Raw genomic sequence first — 20,058 nt, 5'->3', positions numbered from 1 at the left:
TTTTGGCTCCCAGGCAGTGGTGGGATTCAAGTAATTTAACAACCGGTTCTCTGCCCTAATGATTTCTTCCAAAAATCAGTTTACCAAACTGTTCAGAAAGTTAACAACCGGTTCTCCTGAAGTGGTGCGAACTGGCTGAATCCCATCATTGCTCCCAGGTTAAGTGCAGGGAGGCCTCCTAGGGCCAGAACGCCTCCCTCACAGCCCATTTTCATTCCTAGGAGGCTTCAGGAAGACCAACTAGGACAGGAGTCTCCAACCTTGGTCCCTTTAAGACTTGTGGACTTCAACTCCCAGAGTTCCTCAGCCAGCTTTGCTGGCTGAGGGACTCTGGGAGTTGAAGTCCACAAGTCTTAAAGGGACCAAGGTTGGAGATCCCTGAACTAAGACCAAAGCTACTGGGGAGGGCAGTACATTGTCTCACTCTGTGGCCCGTTTTTGGTCCCAGGGGGGGTGCAGGAGGCCGAGTGCTGCCTGTCACACCCCCTGGCCACACCCATCATGGCCACGCCCACCCACCCATTAGGGCAGAGAATCGATTGTTAAATTATTTGAATTCCACCACGGCTGTCATTGCATATGGATGAATGCAATGATTCCGCAAAATATTGCATTCCTGTGACACTCTTCACCCTGAAGTATAGGTTAAAGCCATTTGTGGCTGCTTTGCATAACCTAAGTTTCTCTGCAGATCTGCAGAAATGACGCCTATCTCTTGGGTTCTCTTGTTTTTAACACTGGGGGGGGGGCAGGGGTGAAATACTCCTGGTTTGGATTGGATCATGCGATCTGGTAGCGATGGGGGCAGGTAGTTCGGAGAACTGGTAGCAAAAATCCCTGCCCCACCACCCATGCCTCACTGTTCCTCTTCTCTGTCCCTGAAGCTCTCGGTGGTGATATAGCTGCAAACGGTCTTAAATGACTGCCACAGTGCTTCAAGGGGCCGCACTACAGCTGATCAGCGCTGTAGGCGGCTAGTAGACCGGTACCTCTATTTTTATAGAAGGTAGACTGGTGCCTCCCAACAAAAGGCAATTGGTAGACCGGTGCCTCTATTTTTAAAGAAGGTGGACTGGTGCGCTCCCAGGTTTTGTATACTTTATTATTTTTATTATTATTGGCCATGCCCAGTCAGTCACCTGACCACCAAGCCACGCCCACCAATTAAGCCACGCCCACAGAACCGGTAGGGAAAATTTTTAGATTTCACCCCTGCTGGGGGTTGGTAGAATACCTCACAGTTCCTTGTCCAATTCTTTCCACTTTGGTTTTACCAAGAACATTTTGCCTTTTGCTCGCTTCTCATGTCCGTGTCCCCTGTTGCTGTTCACGTGGCTTTTGGCCCAGGGTGCCTGTGAACCAGGCTGTTGCCCAGCATTCCCTTGCTGACCCCTGAGGGTGTGTCCAGCTTGCAAATATGCCAGTCTTTTCCCGTATACCTTTTGCACTGCAATGACTTCCTTCTGCAACGGTGTTCCTCCATTAGCTTGCCTTCCACAGACTCGAAGGCCGATCCAGATTCTTGGTCTTTCCTGGAGGCAACGGCATCCACAGGGAGTGGCAAAATCTGCAAATGCATGTGCATCATTGTTTGAAGCCACAGCCTGTTTGTACAAGCAAAAGCCTCCGATACATGTATAAAAACAGGAGGGAGGCTTTGTTTGCAAGACAATGCCTCTTATCTTGCAGATTTTGACACTCTCCAATACCTGATAGAAGGCATATCAGTCTCTAGTAGGGTATCTAACAGCTGCATGGCTAATTCGTTTCACTCTCATGCTTCTGGGGGACTTTGCATTTTTTCCAGCACTGAATGGACACACCTGCATTTTTTTGTGAATTTTTTTTTGTTTTTTGCAACCTCATCTCACGCAAGCCCTAAGGGCAATATTACAGGGCTCTGGCTGTATAAACCTGCCTTTTTAACCGTCCTTTCCTTTCGTGCATTTCACTGCAACTGCAAGAACAAATATTCAGAATCATTAAATAGAATAGAATAGAATAGAATTTTTATTGGCCAAGTGTGATTGGACACACAAGGAATTTGTCTTGGTGCATATGCTCTCAGTGTACATAAAAGAAAAGATACGTTCATCAAGGTTAAATAAATAACATAAATAACAGGATGCCTGCCGCGCAGTAATGAAATCCAGGCTCATTTAGGAAAAGAGGAAAAAACAAAAAACCAAACCCACACACGCCACAAAGCGTTTAGCAAATCGCACGACCCCGCACCACCTGTTCCCCCCTCGACCAGCGCATGCGCATCGGCTCCCGACTCGCCCAGGCCACTTTCTTTTCCCCCCCCTCCCTTCCCGCTTTCTTTCCTCAGAGCCCCGCCCTCTTCCTGGCTTCCCAGCCCGGGGCTGTCTAAACCAGCGCCTGTCTAAACGAGGCGGCTCCCTCCGCTCGCTTTCTGCCTTTCCCGCTCCGGCTGAGTGGCCTCTCGACTTCTTCCCCCTTTCAATAAGCTCACGTCTCCCCGGAAAGGGCGGCGAGGCAAACCGGGCGGCGCGGGAAGAGGGACGTTTTATCCGGCGGGACACGGGGCAGCCCCTTCCCGTCGTTTTTTTGCGGGAGGGTCTTGGCCTGCGGCTGGCGAGCGCGCGGCGTCTCCTTCACTTCGCCCTCCAGCGCGGCCTTCGAGTGGAAGCGGCAGCGGTGCGCGCGCGCCTGGCTGAGAGAGAGAGAGAGAGAGAGAGAGAGAGGCTCCCTCCTCGCCCTTTCCCTGCCCAGACAGGTGAGGAGGCCGGCAGGGACGCCGGGCCTCGCCGTTGCTACGGTAACGGCGCGGGGACGGAGAGGGGGGGCCTTCTCGCGGGGCTCGTGACATTTCGCGGCGCGGCGGCGGCGGCTCCCCCCCGAAGACTCTCCGGCCCCTCCTGAAAAAAAACAACAACAACAACAGCCCTGCGGAGTGGGCCAGGCCGCCCTCCCCCCGCCGTACTTCCACGCCCTGGGGTGGGTGGCGTGTGAGGGGCGGGTGGGGAACCGCCCGGAACTTGACACCCCTCCCCGGGATGGCCGGCTTCGAACGCCTCCGCCTGGCCGGAGGAGGCCGCCTCACAAAGCCCTGGGGGGTGGGAGGGAGTGGGAGACCGGGGGAGACCCTCCGAGAAACGAACCGCGTGGTCCTGGGGTGGGGGGTGGGGAAAGGGGGGAGGGTGAGGCGGTTCCTTCGGGCGTTGCCTTGCGGGGCTTCCTCGTGGCTCTCCCCCCCCCGCGGGTGTGTGGTGGGGGGACGGGGCTGGGGGGCTTCCGCCTCTATTTTGGGTGGGTGGGGAGCACGGCAGGCCATATCGCTGATCGTTTGGGATACTTGGCCGCCTCTATTCCCCTGCCCGGCTTGCCTGGGCTTCGCTATCAAACTCATCCTCTTTAGTATTAGTATATATATTTCTATATGTGTATATATAATATATACATCTCCCGTTTCCCCCCAAATAAGGCATCATCCCCTGATAATAAGCCCAATCGGCCTTTTGAGCGCATGGCAAGAAGGCCAAGCGCTTATTTCAGGGTTCAAAAAAAATATAAGACAGGGACACGTATAAGGACCGTGCATAAGAGCACCAACGTGCCTACCGTTCCTGTCCTAATCTTCCCTTGATTGTATCCAATTTCCTATAGTTATTACATACTTATGCTTATATATATATGCTTATATATTGTATAGTTATTTCATGCTTATGCTTATATATATGCCTGTTCACCGCCCTGAGTCCTTCGGGAGAAGGGCGGTATACAAATTAAATAATTATTATTATTATTATTATTATTATTATTATTATTATTATTATTATTATTATTATTATTATATATGCTGTTGTGACAAACAAACAAAAAGTATTTTCAGGAAATGTATGTGTATATATGTGTGTGTGTGTGTATGTGTGTGTATACACACACATATACATACATACATACATATATTAATATATATATATATCCATATACGTTACTAACCTATATATTTATATTTCTATGTACACACACACCAATATATATACTAATATTAATGAGGATGAGTTTAATTGCAAAGCCCAGGCACATATGTGTGTGTGTATGTGTATGTATATGTGTGTTTTTGGGGTTTTTTTTGCATTTATATCCCGCCCTTCTCCGAAGACTCAGGGCGGCTTACACTATGTCAAGCAATGTGTGTGTGTGTGTGTAATCTATTTATTTCTTTTAGAAAATTTACATTGCCGTCCTGCTCGCACAACAGAAGGCCTCAAGGAGGCCTTCAAGGATATAAAAAGCACAATATGAAAAAAATAGAAAAGAAAAGAAAAATAATAACCCTGCTGACAACACACATTCATGCTAGCCATTTTAATGGGCATCCCACTCCCTTATCTATTATCTATTATATTTATTTATATAGATATTTATATTTATTTATTATATATTATTATTTAAGGGTTGCCAGCCAACAAGTTGGGGAGGATTTTGCCCCCTCTTCGCCTAAGTGAATCATTGCAGTTGAGAAGCTAGTATGACAGTTGTTAAGGGAATCTGCCTTTCCCATTGATTTTGCTTGCCAAAAAGGTCACAAAAGAAGGTCACGTGACCTTGGGACACAGCAAGGGTCATAAGTAACCAGTTGCCATGCGTCTGAATTTTGATCACATGGCCATAGGGATGCTGCAAAAGTAAGTGTGAAAAAATGGTCATAAGTCACTTTTTTCAGTGCCGTTGTCACTTTGAACGGTCACTAAGTGAACTGTGATAAATCGAGGACTACTTGTATATACATGAAGCTAAGACAGCCTCTTGGTTTCTATACAGGGCTGAGGCAGTTTCCTCAAACAGAGGGGTGCTTGGTTTATGAAAAGAGTTACACAAATATTTTCAATTGTGACAATGAAAGTTTTTTTTTTAAAAAAAACAATGCAACTGTTGAAATGATCTGTAAGAGAGACTAACCTTAACTTTGATGTAATCTCCCCCTTCCCCATTTTGTAGATACTGTAAATTGGACTAAATAGCTATGAATTTTAACCAACCATGTCAGCGCCCACCAAGACGTAAGTAGGGAAAGAGTTATCTGAAGGATATTGAAGTAACCATTTTAACTAATCATTTTATAGCTATATTGAGGTTTGGAGGGAAGACTAATATCTAATAGAGGGATAATTCTTAATTCAATTTAGTTACTCAAAACAAATTAGACCCATCTTAAATGAGTAGTTTAAAGGAATTTTCTGTAATGTCTGTTCCTCAGTATGATCTATTTTAATATTTAAAGTTGTAGATGTTTGCAAACTTTTCTAACAATTCTTTATGAGCACTTTCAGATGAGGTGGAGATGTTAAAAAGAACTTTAGGGAAAGGTGGAACATAATTATGCAATTTAACTAATTTAAGTTTTGATTACATTTCCTAGCCTTTGGGCTTAGATTTGAGGTTTCTAAATGGGTTTTCTCTTAATATTCTGTTTCTAGAAGTAATACATATTCAAAATAGAGAAGTACAGCTGCTTCTCTAATTCCTTTGTAATTATTTAATTGGGCAGATTGTGCTTTTTTGCTTGCAAATATACATTTTTATAAACCAGTGAACAATTCTGAAACTTGAAAAATTTCAGGATGGTGATAGAAAGGCAAAGAGAAAAGAAAATACTTTTTCATTTGTGCTGGTCAGGAGTTACTCTTAAGGTTATTGAACCCATTGCTTAGTCTCTATCTCCTAAGAAACAAAAGTAGAATATGAAAATGCATTCCATTTAAATGCGGAAATAGAACCAATATTTTTATAGTACTTGCTAGAAAATATAAATATTGCTAGGTGGATGTTTAGGTTGAATTGTTATGTCACCAAATGTTTTGTACGGCTATATGTTGATTTGGAAATAGTTCAGAAAGATGCTTTGGAAAGTGCAGGAACATAAATATTATACCTGTCTGCCATTCATTAAAAGGTGTGTTTTTTCTGGGACTGAATGGCTGCTTTCCACTATTACACAATTCTTGAAGAAGATATGGCTACTTTAAAAAGTTGTGGGCAGGAGCTATATTCCCAGTCCAAGGTGCTTCAAAGCACTTTTGGAATTTAAACTGAAAGTCTTTGAATTTAGGTTGGTTTTAGGCCCTTGGAACTGGAGAACATTTCTTTTAAAACTATTTTATGTCCTTGGAATTTGGAGGATGATTTGTTCTAAACTTGTATCAGTAGGATTCTTGATGCTGTTTGAACTTGGTTGATTTCTTGTGCATTTCATTACCCAACTAGGTAACATAATCAGTGATAGCTCTCACTGATGATGTTACCTAGTTGGGTAATGAAATGGTCAAGAAATCAACCAAGCTGAGAGAGCACTAAGGACCCCATAGTTCAACCCTGAGCTGCAAATATTCTCTTCTATTGAAACATGCATGGGTCAAAACATTAATTGAATTTTAAACTCTTTGTTGAATGGAAAATATGCTGATTTGTGTGTAATCTTATTAATTGCTCAATAGAAAGTAATTGGTTTGATTTTAAGTTATTGTGCTTAAAAATAAATGATGTCCATAAAATCAAGTGGGGAAGTAATGTTTTAATATCTGTATTTTAGGATATGAAGAACAGATGTGTACTTAAAACATACACATCCCAAACATAACACTAGACTTGTGTTGCAAGTTTAATAACATTGCAGCTAATTTCTTTGTCCATGATTTGAATGTTCTTTATTGCTTCTCTGTATAGCTCAAGATTCATGAGTGAATAAGTAGATTTCTTACTATGCAAACTTTGTAAGTCAAGAGGATATTGGATTTCACTGGTATTATGTGGATAAATCTGCATTTGTTAGCAAGATCTGGAAAAAGCTTCAGCCAACTAAGCATAACTCTTTGCAGTTGAAAAAAATGCCCAAACATATTGGTCTGGAAAAGTATGGCTTGATTATCCTGGATGTTCGTCTGAATATCTTAATCTAGTAGTGAAAAATAGAGGATGCTGGATTACCAACAAGGCCGTTTTGCTGCCTCTGAAACCAATTTTCTTTTTAAAATATGTAGACTAATGTTTGTGAATTAGCATAGAAATAATTGTCCTGTCTGTTCTCTTTTTTTGCAGTACTAACCTATTCATTACTATGTTTTCATAGCGCCAATGGCTATTCCACCAGCCTATGCGGACCTTGGCAAGTCTGCCCGAGACATCTTCAACAAAGGATTTGGTATGCATATTTGTATACGAAGAATATTTGAATAGAGAATTGTCTAGTTTTTATGCTGTTGTTGTCAATAAACCTTAATCCATATTACTTTTCCTGTAGTTGCTACTGAATTTTCATAACTGATGTGCTCAAGATGTTTTGGATAAAGATTGGGGTTTTTTTGCCTTTTTACTTCAAAGTAAGATTTGCCAGTCTTAGAATAGTGAAGTTCTATGCAGAAGAAAACAGAAATAATTTTGATTGTAATAGTCAACCAATGGGGATGTAGCGATTTAGTGTTCTGAAAAACTGGGATGTTGGATTTCTCTTTTGGACCATACCAGCCTGGAAATTTTAATAAAGTGATTTGTAGAGTTTTGCCATGGTCCAGGGGAAAACAACATACTGGAGTTTTATGGAACATTAATTCCTGAAAAGATTTTGTATACACCAGCAATTATTAGTGCTTTAGATTTTCACACATATTTGGGCTTGGGAACCCAAAGGCCCAGACTATAGGTAACCCCTAGAGCCTGCTTTGATCCCTTTTACTAGAAATAGATATCATGGGTTCTCCCCATTTGAAGGTGTAAACAGATAAAAATGAATGTAAACACTGCAATAGGCTAGCATTTTGAAGTTAATAAAATAAAAAGTTCTCCAAACAGCGTCCAATCTAAGGACATTTTTTTAAAAAAATCAACCCACTATGGCCACCAGCTTCCTCAAAATATTAAATATGGCCACTAATAGGTTGCCTCTTCCCCTTGAAATATAGGGACAGACTCTGAAAAAAAATATAGGTAATTTGTGTTCCCCAACCTTTCCAGCCTTGTGGACCGGCCTGGGGTGGAGGGCACGCGGAGGGGATTGTTCTGCGAGCGGCTGGTAAACCGTGCAGCTCCATGTGTGTGAGCAGCATGCACGCACACTTGTCGCTCACGTAAATGGAATGTGCATGCATGGGCGGTCACCCAGTGTTTTCACAGCTTGGTTGCAAACATCTCACAGTCCACTAGTGGGCCACGGCCCTAAGATTGGGGACCCCTGATGTAGCAGAGTGATAGTTCTGTTCCCAACTTAGATGCTTTTTGTGTTGACTGGAGGAGGAGAGGGGCAGGGTTTTTGAAGTTCAGGTTACTGACCTGTACTACCAAGTGGAAGTAATCAAAGTAATCAAACAGTTTCTCCGTTATGGTGGAGACAGCAGTCAGAGTGGGTAGAGCTCCCAGTTATCTGGTTATAGGAAAGAATAGCATTTGAGATCTGAATGCCACTTGACAGAAGATCGAACTTGAATTTTTCAGTTCATTGCACTCTACAGCCGCTGTATGTCACAATGACTTAACAAATAAGAACTAAACCTGATTTATTTGCCTGAATATAATAATGTAAATAGTACACAGAGAGTGGAAACTGATCTGTTTCTCTTTAAAAAATTGTTATTGGGATTTCGAATGTTGAAAAAGATCTCTATGTGAATGACATGTTTAGCCTGACAGTAGAGAGGAAGATTAAGAAATTTCCAAATACCATTGAGCCCTAGAAGAACCTTTTTTGGGGTAGAGCTTATATACATCTGTTGTCAAATAGATGTGTTTTTAATGATGCAATATGGAGACAGCTGTCTTCACTGTGCTATTAAAAGCGTTTGCATCTGCATGTTAGCAGGCCTATACAGGGTAGCTGTCAGCAGGTAGAGAAGAATTAAGTAATCTGATTCCCATGAAAACTTTCCTCAATGTTTGCCAGGATTCTCACTTCCATCTGTTTTGCTTTAAAATGAATTTAAAATGTATAAATGGAAAGGTGCATGCTACCAATATTCAGTGTATGTAATATACATATATTATTGTGGAGGCCCCACAGGCATCCTTAAAATATATAATTGTGAGTATGCTACCCAATTAAAAGAAGACAACTTTAAGCTATAACAGTAGGCAGTGTTTTATAATGCATCAGGTTCCTTGTAAATTAGTTTGTACCTAGCCACAACTTATGCAGCCATTTTACAGGTACCAGGGACAATGCTGTTAAAACTCTAGCTGTGTCTGCCAGTTCAAAAAGAAATAGCAGTTAAATGCTTATTCCCTTAGCTACATTGGAAGGAGTTTTGGAGTTGAAAAGAAAATAGGATATTGACTATCTTAAATCTTCTGTTTATTAGTTAGAATGTCTGTTTGTGTTTCTGTGTACAGTTCTAAAGTCAGAGCTTCTTTATAATGGCAGCAGTGAACCAGGGACTATTCCGAAATTTCTAAAGTTAATACTTGGCTATGGTATTAATTATTTGAAAGATTGGTGTATTAACTTCAGTTTTATTTTGTCAAGGTTTTGGCCTGGTGAAATTGGATGTGAAAACTAAATCCACAAGTGGAGTGGTAAGTACTTAAGTGAATAGTAAATAATAATGGCTAGGCTGTAAACGGATTTATCTTTTATCCTGAAAGGGGATACTTGAACCCTAGACAGAAGTATTTAAACATGAGAAGCAGCTTTCAAGAAACCTCTAGGAATACGAGGGACTAAAATTGGTTCCCAGGGGTATTCTGTTGCACCCCTCCCCCCATTTTCCTTTAGAGAGACAATCCAGATAGATGAAAGTGAAAGTGGGGGAAAGATAATGTTACTTGACCTGCGCTGAAAGTGTGCTCTGGATCCATTTCTTTTCCTCCTTTGTGGATCTCATCTCATTCTTTCCCGTCTGCACTAATCTTAGTTGAATGGTGTCCTAATGGGGCAAATTAAAGCTAGTCATAATTTGAAATAACATTTAAAAATCTGGAGGATGAGCTGCATCGCTGTTAGCACAAATTGGATTCCCATTAGAGCAATCCAGTAATAGTTTATGGAACATTTTTCTTATTTTCCAAGTCATGGCTGGGAGAGAATCTTAATTTAAGCCAGGATATTTATCGTCACTGATTTTTACTCTTATAAATCTTAACTTGAGCCCCATGTAATTGAGCTTCTGAACAATGACTATTCAGATGTACAATAATGCTTTTTATAAGAAAGAGCTTGCACAAGCTTTAAGCCTGCATGTTGCCTATGTCCTCAAAAACTTCTGATATTTGTCCACAGTTCTGTTGGAAGAAACAAATTGCATTGTATTACATATACTGACCAGAAATTACCATTGTTTTAAAAAGTAGGGAAAAATACATCACATTTTATTTCAAATAATGAACCAGAGATTACTGGTTAAAAATGTAGCATGGAGGTATGATCCTGTGATTTTACCTAGCTCATTCTTGGACTGCCAAACTCTGGTTTAGAGTCATGACTCGTTAGTCCCATCCTGGCTACTTTCTGCTCTGCATTTGACAGGAGTATTTGAGGTTTTTATAAAGTATGCACCAGTGACCTTTTAACATAAATGAATATAGAGTACCCTATTCTTCCAAATTGGTTACTAAATTGTAATAAAAGATGCTGAAATAAAATGGGATTGAATCAAACTATTGGTAAAATATGTCTCCTTTTTCCTTTGTGTCTCTTGCTTTGCTAGGAATTCGCAACATCTGGTTCATCAAACACAGATACAGGGAAAGTGAATGGAAGCTTGGAGACCAAATATAAGTGGGCTGAATATGGTGTGACTTTCACAGAAAAATGGAACACAGACAATACTCTGGGAACAGAAATGGCAATTGAAGACCAGGTAACTTGTGTTTAAAGATTTAAGAAGAAATTAGAGAGAAAATGCAGATAGTTCCTAGCTAACTTTTTTTCTCTCCTAAACTAGATTGCCAAAGGTTTGAAGTTAACATTTGATACAACTTTCTCGCCAAACACTGGGTGAGTATTCTCTGTTTAGTCTTGTTTTTTTTTTATTTATTTGCATTTATATCCTGTCCTTCTCCGAAGACTCAGGGCGGCTTACACTATGTTAGCAATAGTCTTCATCCTATTTGTATGTTTATATACAAAGTCAACTTATTGTCCCCAACAGTCTGGGTCCTCATTTTACCTACCTTATAAAGGATGTAAGGCTGAGTCAACCTTGGGCCTGGTGGGACTAGAACCTGCAGTAATTGCAGGCAGCTGTGTTAATAACAGACTGTCTTACCAGTCTGAGCCACAGAGGCCCTGTATGTTTTGACACATTCCAGGTAGGAGACCCCCAACGTGAGAAAAGGATTAATGAGGAAGATTTGAAAAGAATGTTAGTGGCTTGTTATTTATGACAGTGTTAAAATTATGTTCATACAACATGTGGCTATTTGGCTTAGCGCCTGCTTTCTGAGGCAGAAACAAAATTTATGTTGGAAACTAGTTGATCCAAGACAGCAATTCCTTATCGGTCATGCATAAATGACATGAAAATTTCTATATCCAGTTAAAATATTCCATTTCCTTTCTCTAGAAGTAGGTATAAAATGCAGTAGTGCATTTTTCTTGGCTTAAAAGAAAAAGGAAAGAAGCCTGTTTGAATGGCTTTGATTTCTACATTTTGGTTCGATTTGCAGGATCGCATCTTATATTCACATTTTTTTATTATTATTTGTTTTTAGTACTGCCTGGCTTATGGAGAGAAATAGTGGTGCATATTTATTTTTATACTATATAAATGTTGTGTAATTTTGTCTAGGTTTGTTCGTAGAATCACTTGATTGATCCAGCTTGCTCAATTGGTTGTGACAACTGGATGGAACTCTCTTCAGTTTTAATTTTTTTCCTGTAGACATAGCAAGGCTCTGGCGTTGAGTAAACATTTTGTTCTCCTCCTTGTCCCTTAAGGACATTGACGCCATTGCTTTTTAGATGGCAGTTCTGCCTTATTTGTCCACAACTCAGAAGAAGAGATCTAGCTGACCTTTTCTAATTTCTCTGCTAAAGATAAGATGTGGGTTTTGTACATCAGATGGGAAAATAAATCTTATTTGTTTTTGCAGAAAGAAAAGTGGCAAAATCAAATCGGCTTATAAGCGTGAATGCATAAATCTTGGGTGTGACGTTGACTTTGATTTTGCTGGACCTGCCATCCATGGTTCCGTTGTCTTGGGTTACGAGGGCTGGCTTGCTGGTTACCAGATGACTTTTGATAGTGCCAAATCCAAGTTGACAAGAAATAACTTCTCTGTGGGTTACAAGACTGGAGATTTCCAATTGCATACCAATGTGTAAGTTTAAACCATATTGCTATTCACAAAGAGAGCCAGAAAATTAAATCTCTCTCTTGGCGAAGTAAGGTCAGTTTGCTGGAGCTGATATCCTTGACTATTCCTATAGTACGTGGGGATTAATTGCTGAACACTTAATTATTAGAAAGGGTGATCAGCAATTACAGTTAGTAAGTTAAGTGACTTAAGTCTCATGCTCTGTTCTCATGTGTTAGCCAGAAACACAGAGAAGCTGGCTGGTTTCTTCCGTCAGTCAGAGGAGCTAAATAAAGCATGGGAAATCCTGTTGTGTGGTTGGGTTTTACAAGGGATCTTTAGTTTTTATATCTCAAACGGAAGCTTTATTGTGGACCACTTCTGGATTGTTTAAAAGAGTAACGACACACATTTTAAAGAAATTGGAGTATAAATTGCAATTGGAGCTTTAACTCTATTAAGTAGCAAACTGCAGCTTTCCATGTCATAGTAACCAAACCTTGAAATAAACTAAAATGGATATTTTGCTTTTATGAATGTCTGTGCCTAAAAGAAGTATTTGCATATTGCAGCATATTTTTATGATACTAGAATTCTTCATATTTTTAAGTTACTCTGGCCCAGTTTTTTAAGTTTGTTCATTTGATGGATATATTTATACACTACATTTGAAGCCTTTATATTTGGGCAAATAAACATGGACACAGCAATTTCAGTTACTTTGATAAAGCAAAGGGTTCCTCTAGAAAATAAGGGTACTTTTACCTTAAAAAAAGCTAACAGATTGAGCTCATAACCTTCTGTACAAGGAAAATATTGTTATATTTAATTTCTAGTGTATATATGTCTTTGGACTTTACTCCCAATGATTATGCATTTTATGGATTTGTACATATTTGGATAATCATGAGATGAATGTTTACAGAGCTGTTACTTTGAAAAGACTTCTTTTTCCTGTTTTACATATGTGTAGACTTTAGAAAGTACTTCTATTTCATCCTGTTTGCATTTGTTTGTGTGCAGAGTTATTTTGCTGCTGTCAGTTTTTCTGGCAAAACCTGACAGATCTATATTTCACACATATCTATATAGACTTTCTGGGAAACTAGCATTACTGCACTAACATTCCAAAAAAGTTTTTATAAACTGCTTAGGAAAGATTTTGTCAGTATCTTTTTTTTTCTTTTGACATGTTTTAGTGGGGGGAAATTATGGTAAATGGGGAATTATGGGAACTCTTTCATTTGAATTCGTTTTGTTTTATCATATCTTTTTGTGGCTAAAATATTTTTCAGCAATGATGGGTCAGAATTTGGTGGCTCCATTTATCAGAAGGTCAGCGAGAACCTTGAAACCGCCATAAATCTTAACTGGGTATCTGGCACCAATAGTACTCGTTTTGGAATTGCAGCAAAATACCAGCTGGATCCTACTGCATCCATTTCTGTAAGTAAACTAAATGCAACCCAGTGCTTAATTCCTCTTTAAAGCAGGGGTCTCCAACCTTGGTCCCTTTAAGACTTGTGGACTTCAACTCCCAGAGTTCCTCAGCCAGCTTTGCTTTCAACCCTGACCTACAAATGTTCTCCTTTAGTAATTTCTCTTTAATTCACACTAAAAAGATCCCAGGCTGATGTGAAACAGCCAGTACATCTTTCTCTCCAGTGTTTGTGCTTGATTTAGTGTAATTCCCAACTTTGCTTTGTAAGTTTTAGACACTTGAATACAAAGTTTTAAAAGGCCAAAGACTGAATTGTAGATTTAGTGTCTGGGGTTTTACAAACAGTTGTGGCTTTTCCTGTGGGCTTGGCTCTGGATTGTTGATGATGGGGAATCTGTCTGCTCTGAGTGGTTTGGGATTATTTTCCTTGCTTCATTCTCTTACCTCTGCTGTGAACCTACTGAGTAAGATTTGTCATGTGGAAATAACAAGAATTTATCTAAAATTATAATAAGCAATGCCGATTACAAACATGAATGGTCAAGGCACTTGTGCATCTTTCTAACATTTGGTAAATCTCAGTCACCAATAAAAGTGACATCTAAAAGTTAAGCAGGGTTCCTGGTGCTGAGTTTGGTTATATGTTTCATTCCTATAGTAGCTAACTTCAGGTTTAGTGAGTGTGGGGTTTGCTCCTTGTTCATATACAATAGCTTGCACCTTGTCAGTGTTGATGAGGGTGAATTTCCTTCATTGTGGCATTTTCTGGTTGATCGTCTGGCATAAATCCCTACTTATGTGGGTGAAGACTTCTGGAAAAGATGTGTTTTAATTTTTCTCTTGTTAGCTTTTTATTGTCTTTTGTAAATGGTGTGCATATATGTTTATCTCTGTGTGTCTATTGATGTCTGATTAAATTAATGGTTAAGTATTGGGTGTTTGGCAGTATTGAATTAAGATTTCCTGACATGTGGACTCACTTTAGGTATGCCATTATCCTTTGAATGTATATAAATTAAACACCTGATTGCCATTATAAATTCAAGGTGTAAGAAACTATGTTACACTTTTCTATTCAAGCAATAGAAAAGGGGCTTTTTATGTCTGCATCTCCATTTTGAGCTGTGCGAATAATTTTGTTGTTGTTAGTTGCGAAGTTGTGTCCGACCCATTGCGACCCCATGGACAACGTTCCTCCATGCCTTCCTGTCCTCTACCATCCTCTGGAGTCCATTTAAACTCACGCCTACTGCTTCAGTAACTCCATCCAGCCACCTCGTTCTCTGTCGTCCGGTTCTTCTTTTGCCCTCAGTCTTTCCCAGCATTAGGCTCTTCTCCAGTGAGTCCTTCTATCTCATTAGGTGGCCAAAGTATTTCAGTTTCATCTTCAGGATCTGGCCTTCTAAAGAGCAGTCAGGATTGATCTCCTCTAGTACTGACTTGTTTTTTCGCCTTGCAGTCCAAGGGACTCGCAGGAGTCTTCTCCAGCACCAGAGTTCAAAGGCCTCAATTCTTTGGCGCTCAGCCTTTCTTATGGTCCAACCTTCACAGCCATACATTGCAACTGGGAAAACCATAGCTTTGACTATACGCACTTTGGTTGGCAGGGTGATGTCTCTGCTTTTTAGTACGCTGTCTAGATTTGCCATAGCTTTCCTCCCCAGGAATTATATGCCAAAATTTATCTCCTGTTTTATATAGGAATCAGGCATTTTGGGGCAGCCATGATGATTAGCCATCAAAAACCTATGGCTGCTTATCCTCACTGTATGAAGCATTTTAAAACTGCAGCTTGTAGTTTTGCAGCTGGTTTGTAACTTATTTCCAAACCAGGATCTCAGCTGTCGCCTCTCTGAAATTAGAGAACAGTATTCAATTTAGCTAGCCAGGCTGGTAGAAATCTGCAGGCTTTGCCTTGCTCATGTGCGGTTCAACCATCTGTTGAACACTTAACGTGAAGCTTATACAATTCCCCATTCCCTTTACAGAGAAACAGGGGCACTTGTCTTTTTGGCAGTCCATTGTATCTGCTCTCCTTGGACTTGGAGTCCAAAAGAAGAAGCAGAAGTGGTTGTACATAAAGCTAAAACAGAGCTAAGATTGTGGCCAGGAAGTGTTGGGTCAGGAGAGGATCTGGGATTTATTATTTCCTTCTGCAGTTCAGGTGTTGGGACGAATTTCAAGGTCGCTTTATACCAGGGGTGAAATCCAAAATTTTTCCCTACTGGTTCTGTGGGTGTGGTTTGGTTGGGCGTGGCCGGGGATGGATACTGCAAAATCTCCATTCCCACCCCTCCTGGGGGAAGGATGCAAAATCTCCATTCCCACCCCACTCTGGGGCTAGCCAGAGATGGTATTTGCCAGTTCTCTGAACTACTCAAAATTTCCACTATTGGTTCTCCAGAACCTGTTAGAACCTGCTGGATTTCACTCTTGCTTTATACACTATAGAGTTCGGCTGTCTGGTTCCATTAGCATGGGTTACATACAGTCAAGGTTGGAGGCTTTCTTCCTGAATTTAGAACAACATCCCCTGAACTTTTCTTGGGACAAATAGGGTTATTTTGATCCACATTGTTTCAAAGAGCCATTGTGTGATTGGCTTTTTTTTTTAATTGTGTGCTATTAAATCAATAGCAAACATAAACCACATCCCTCCTGCCATTAGCAACTTAAGGAAAGGTAGAGTAAGGACATGAACAGAGATTTGAACTCTACTTTAAAAGAAAAGTTATACTGTGTGTTGAAGTGGAACCATCTGCTACTATTTTGAGCTTGGTTCAGCTCTTTTTTTCTTGGCAGGTATTTGTTGCAGAAGAGGTATTTGCTTACATTTGTTTGCTTTGTGTATTCTAAGACTTTATAAGTTTTTTAAAAAACTATGGCTAATTTTTAGATTGTACCATTCAGAATGGAGTACTAACTGTAAAATGAGAGTTTGGGGGATGGAATAGTTTGTCCATTTGGCGCTAAATACCACAAACTACTTCCTGTTTTGGAAAATTTGCTTTGGAAAACTATTAAACCATTCCCATCACCACAGGATAAGCATGGGCCAGAGGAAAAGCAGAAATTTCCATCCTGGGAATTCTATCCTGGAAACTTTGAATGTTTGTGGCTTGCTGGTCGGCCTACTTGAGGACTTTCAAGAGCATCATTGGTGATTTATGTTACTATAAGGGGAAGAATCATGTTTCAACCCAAATGGAACTGTTCCATTGATAAGATGCCACGAGGCGTGCCACTTTTCTGCTAACAAGAACAAAAATATCCATAGAAATGAATGGGAACCTGAGAATATACATGCTAGAATAGGTTTTGGCTCAATCCAGATCAGGGGTCTCCAACCTTGGCAACTTTAAGCCTGGCGGACTTCAACTCCCAGAATTCCCCAGCCAGCAAAGCTGGCTGGGGAATTCTGGGAGTTGAAGCCCGCCAGGCTTAAAGTTGCCAAGGTTGGAGACCCCCTGATCTGGATTATACTATTAACAAGCCCAAGAATAACACCGGCTGGAATTGATACAGAATGGTATTTAACTGGCTCAAAGTTTATGAGATGTAAATACATAAATCTTCATTCATGTATATCTAAAACAAGCAAATATGGGTGAAGTGATATATGTGCCTTGCAAATATGGTAAATTTCAATCTTTGTACTGGATTCTGTGGGTTACTTTAAATATGATAGAATTGAAAGAAGGATGTTACTTTGCTTGTCCTTTGCTTTGCAGACAAAAGTGAACAACTCTAGTCTAATTGGAATTGGCTACACCCAGTCCCTGAGGCCAGGTAAATATTTGCTAAAATAAGACTTACTTTTCACTATGACAGTCTTAATTTTTACGTTTGAGAAGCTCTGACAAACTGGATGTAGATGTTAACCAATACATAGCTTATACATAGGCTTAATATGTTTTTTAAATGCATCTCGTACTTAAAGACAACAAATACTGATCCATCTGTTTGAAGGGATCTTGTATTTGAAAAGACATGCTGTTTATTACCAGAAAGTGGGCAATCATTGTGTGAAGGCACAGCAGGGTATTTTTTTATCTTCTAGGACCTTTTTGCTTTCTATGCTATATGTCCTTATATGTTTACACCTAAAAGAGTTAAAAATGGTTGTCTATTGCTATCCAGCTTTTGCTATCTGGGATGATTTGCTAGAAATTATGCGGCAGGAAAATTTTTTACAGCTCTAATTCATTATATTTTTGTGCAAGCTGCCCTGCAAGAGAACCCTGCTCTAAAGACAGGAATGCCCTTCTTCTGTTAGAGATTCTTGCTTTTTTTTAAGAAGACAATGTCCTTTGCTCAGTACCGTGTTTCCTCTTGACTCAGAGAAGAGGGGATCTGTTTCCTGCCAGACCCCAGAGCACCAAAAATTGGCAAGATTTTGTGAAAGAGGCCAAAGAAAATATTGCAAATATTTCTGTCTCTCTGGCCTTTTCAAGAATTTGTATTTCACATTCCTAAACAGCTCATCCCCCTCCTAGAGATCAATAAATACCATTGCTTCAGAGTTTTCCCAAATTTTTACATTTGTAATAAATTATTCATAAAACATTTAGAATTTGAAGTACTCCGATCCATGCGCAGAAATTTGTAAAACAATTGTAAAGAGCCCATTTCATTTTTCAGCATTTTTTGGGGCCCTTCCTCCTCCTCCCCTTTTTTGGGGTTGAAACCAGCACTGAATCTTCTAAATATTTTGGTCACACAGTCCTGGACACCTCCTTCAATGAATTGAGGTCATAATTCTTTTGGGTAATCTGCCAGGATCCTCAGTCAGTAGCATGTAGAGCTTAGTAAATAAATATGTTGGCAAGAGAATATTTTATTGATAACCGAAGAGGTGACATTCTTTCAAACAATTCTTTTGTATCCTCAAAGAGATACTAAGTTTTGTTTTCTTTCCTCTCTCTCGGGACGCCCCTTGAATGAATGAAAGGAACTTCCATGCTGATGCAAGGAAAAGGGGGGGAAAAAACGAGCCAAAAAAGGGGAGGCTAGAAGGATGAAGGGGAGGAGTAGACTGACAGGTTTGGCCAGCAGCGTCTAGTAAGGGAAAATTAGGCATGATGGAACCTGTTTTTAATTGTGCTTTCTCTGCAGGTGTGAAACTCACGCTGTCTGCCCTGGTGGATGGGAAGAACATCAATGCCGGTGGACACAAACTTGGTCTTGGCCTGGAATTGGAGGCTTAAAGGCGTGAAGAAAACTGCTGCAGAAAATGGGAATAGCGGAAGAATATGGCCTTAAAAATGTAATTCCAGTATGACTTGGAGGGGTTTTTTCCCTCCTCAGTGGGATGCCCTAGAACAAGAGCTGTATTAAGAATATTTAGGCAGTTCCTTGTTAGCTGGTTTTAGTTAAATTGGTTCTCTATCTAGTTCTCAATTCTGCATTAGTGCAGTAACTACATAATACATTATTTAAATGTATTTAACTGTTGGATGCGGTACCCACAAATAATGAAATAGACTTTATGAAACCTGTACACATGTGTGCATGTTATGTTTCTTTTAACACATGGTAGCCCATTGAAATAACAAAACTGATCAATGGATGTTCTGAAAAGCGAGGCCAGCAATTTTGTTAAATCACCTTAAATTAGAATGACTTTTGGTATCCCAAGGCAATTCAGAATTATGAATAAACAAATACACACACACGCTCGTGCCTCCAGATATGTTAAGTTATTGAAATGTAAAGCTGAAGCACCCCCCTCCCCTTGTAAGATTTGCTTGTAAAGCTGCCTGTTATTCTCAGCAAACTTTAGCTTTTCAGTGTTCAGGCATTTCTGATAATAAGTGCAAGTTTGCTTAAGCTGTTCAGATCCACTCTGGGAACTCTTCTGAGGTAACTGGGCACTGTTTGACAATGCTACTGTAGGCTTTCGAAGCAGCTAGTCTTGGATTTAGATTAGGTGTGCACAAGAATTCAACATGTACACAACAAGGGGTGGCAAGTTCATTCTGCTGAAGTTGATATCTTTAAAATAACCATAAAATAAGTATTTCTGTGTAGTGCCGAGAACAGAGGTCCCCAAACTTGGCAGTCCACAAGTTGAAGTCCACAAGTCTTAAAGCTGCCAAGTTTTAAGAGGATTTGCAATCTAGGCGTCCTCCTGGGAGCTTTGCAATCTAGGCGCCAGGGGAGCTTTTTATCAGGTTCGCCTGATACGCCAGTTGCGTCCCTTTCTAGACCGGGTTTCCCTCTGCACAGTCACTCATGCCCTCGTCACGTCCTGCCTGGACTACTGCAATGCTCTCTACATGGGGCTCCCCTTGAAGGGCACCTGGAAGCTCCAACTGGTCCAGAATGCGGCTGCGCGGGTGATAGAGGGAGCACCTCGTGGCTCCCAT

At 40.4% G+C, this 20,058-nt stretch overlaps 1 protein-coding gene and 1 long non-coding RNA gene across 8 annotated transcripts; one reads left to right on the top strand and one right to left on the bottom strand.

Moving 5' to 3' along the window:
* Window positions 1–1,083: 1,083 nt before the first annotated feature.
* On the bottom strand, window positions 1,084–2,616 carry LOC131200656 (uncharacterized). The gene is made up of 2 exons (XR_009155678.1): window positions 2,477–2,616; window positions 1,084–1,567 (listed from the first exon to the last, which is right to left on the bottom strand). It is a non-coding gene; the product is annotated as an uncharacterized LOC131200656 (long non-coding RNA).
* VDAC2 (voltage dependent anion channel 2) lies at window positions 2,410–19,366 on the top strand. 7 transcript variants are annotated; one of them, XM_058187756.1, is made up of 10 exons: window positions 2,410–2,740; window positions 4,969–5,030; window positions 7,097–7,168; window positions 9,479–9,528; window positions 10,659–10,811; window positions 10,896–10,948; window positions 12,046–12,273; window positions 13,545–13,695; window positions 17,422–17,479; window positions 18,806–19,366. In XM_058187756.1, the coding sequence occupies exons 2-10, from the start codon at window positions 4,994–4,996 to the stop codon at window positions 18,895–18,897; spliced, it is 894 nt and encodes a 297-aa protein (XP_058043739.1). In that variant the 5' UTR covers window positions 2,410–2,740; window positions 4,969–4,993; the 3' UTR covers window positions 18,898–19,366. The 7 variants fall into 7 exon arrangements, with proteins under 7 accessions (XP_058043739.1, XP_058043742.1, XP_058043743.1 ...); XM_058187758.1 differs by lacking the exon at window positions 2,410–2,740 and adding an exon at window positions 2,762–2,782; XM_058187757.1 differs by lacking the exon at window positions 2,410–2,740 and adding an exon at window positions 2,811–2,961.
* The last annotated feature ends 692 nt before the right edge of the window (window positions 19,367–20,058 follow it).

This window comes from Ahaetulla prasina, chromosome 6 (assembly GCF_028640845.1).
Source record: "Ahaetulla prasina isolate Xishuangbanna chromosome 6, ASM2864084v1, whole genome shotgun sequence".
NCBI lineage: Eukaryota > Metazoa > Chordata > Lepidosauria > Squamata > Colubridae > Ahaetulla > Ahaetulla prasina.
Note: the sequence above shows the minus strand (reverse complement) of the source record. Positions and strands in the feature narration are given on the sequence as shown.

Coding starts and splice junctions, on each gene's coding strand:
- VDAC2 (XM_058187756.1), top strand. CDS start 4,994: ATGAATTTTAACCAACCATGTCAGCGCCCACCAAGAC. Junction 10,949..12,045: donor ACTTTCTCGCCAAACACTGG/GTGAGTATTCTC, acceptor TTGTTTTTGCAG/AAAGAAAAGTGGCAAAATCA. Junction 17,480..18,805: donor CACCCAGTCCCTGAGGCCAG/GTAAATATTTGC, acceptor CTTTCTCTGCAG/GTGTGAAACTCACGCTGTCT.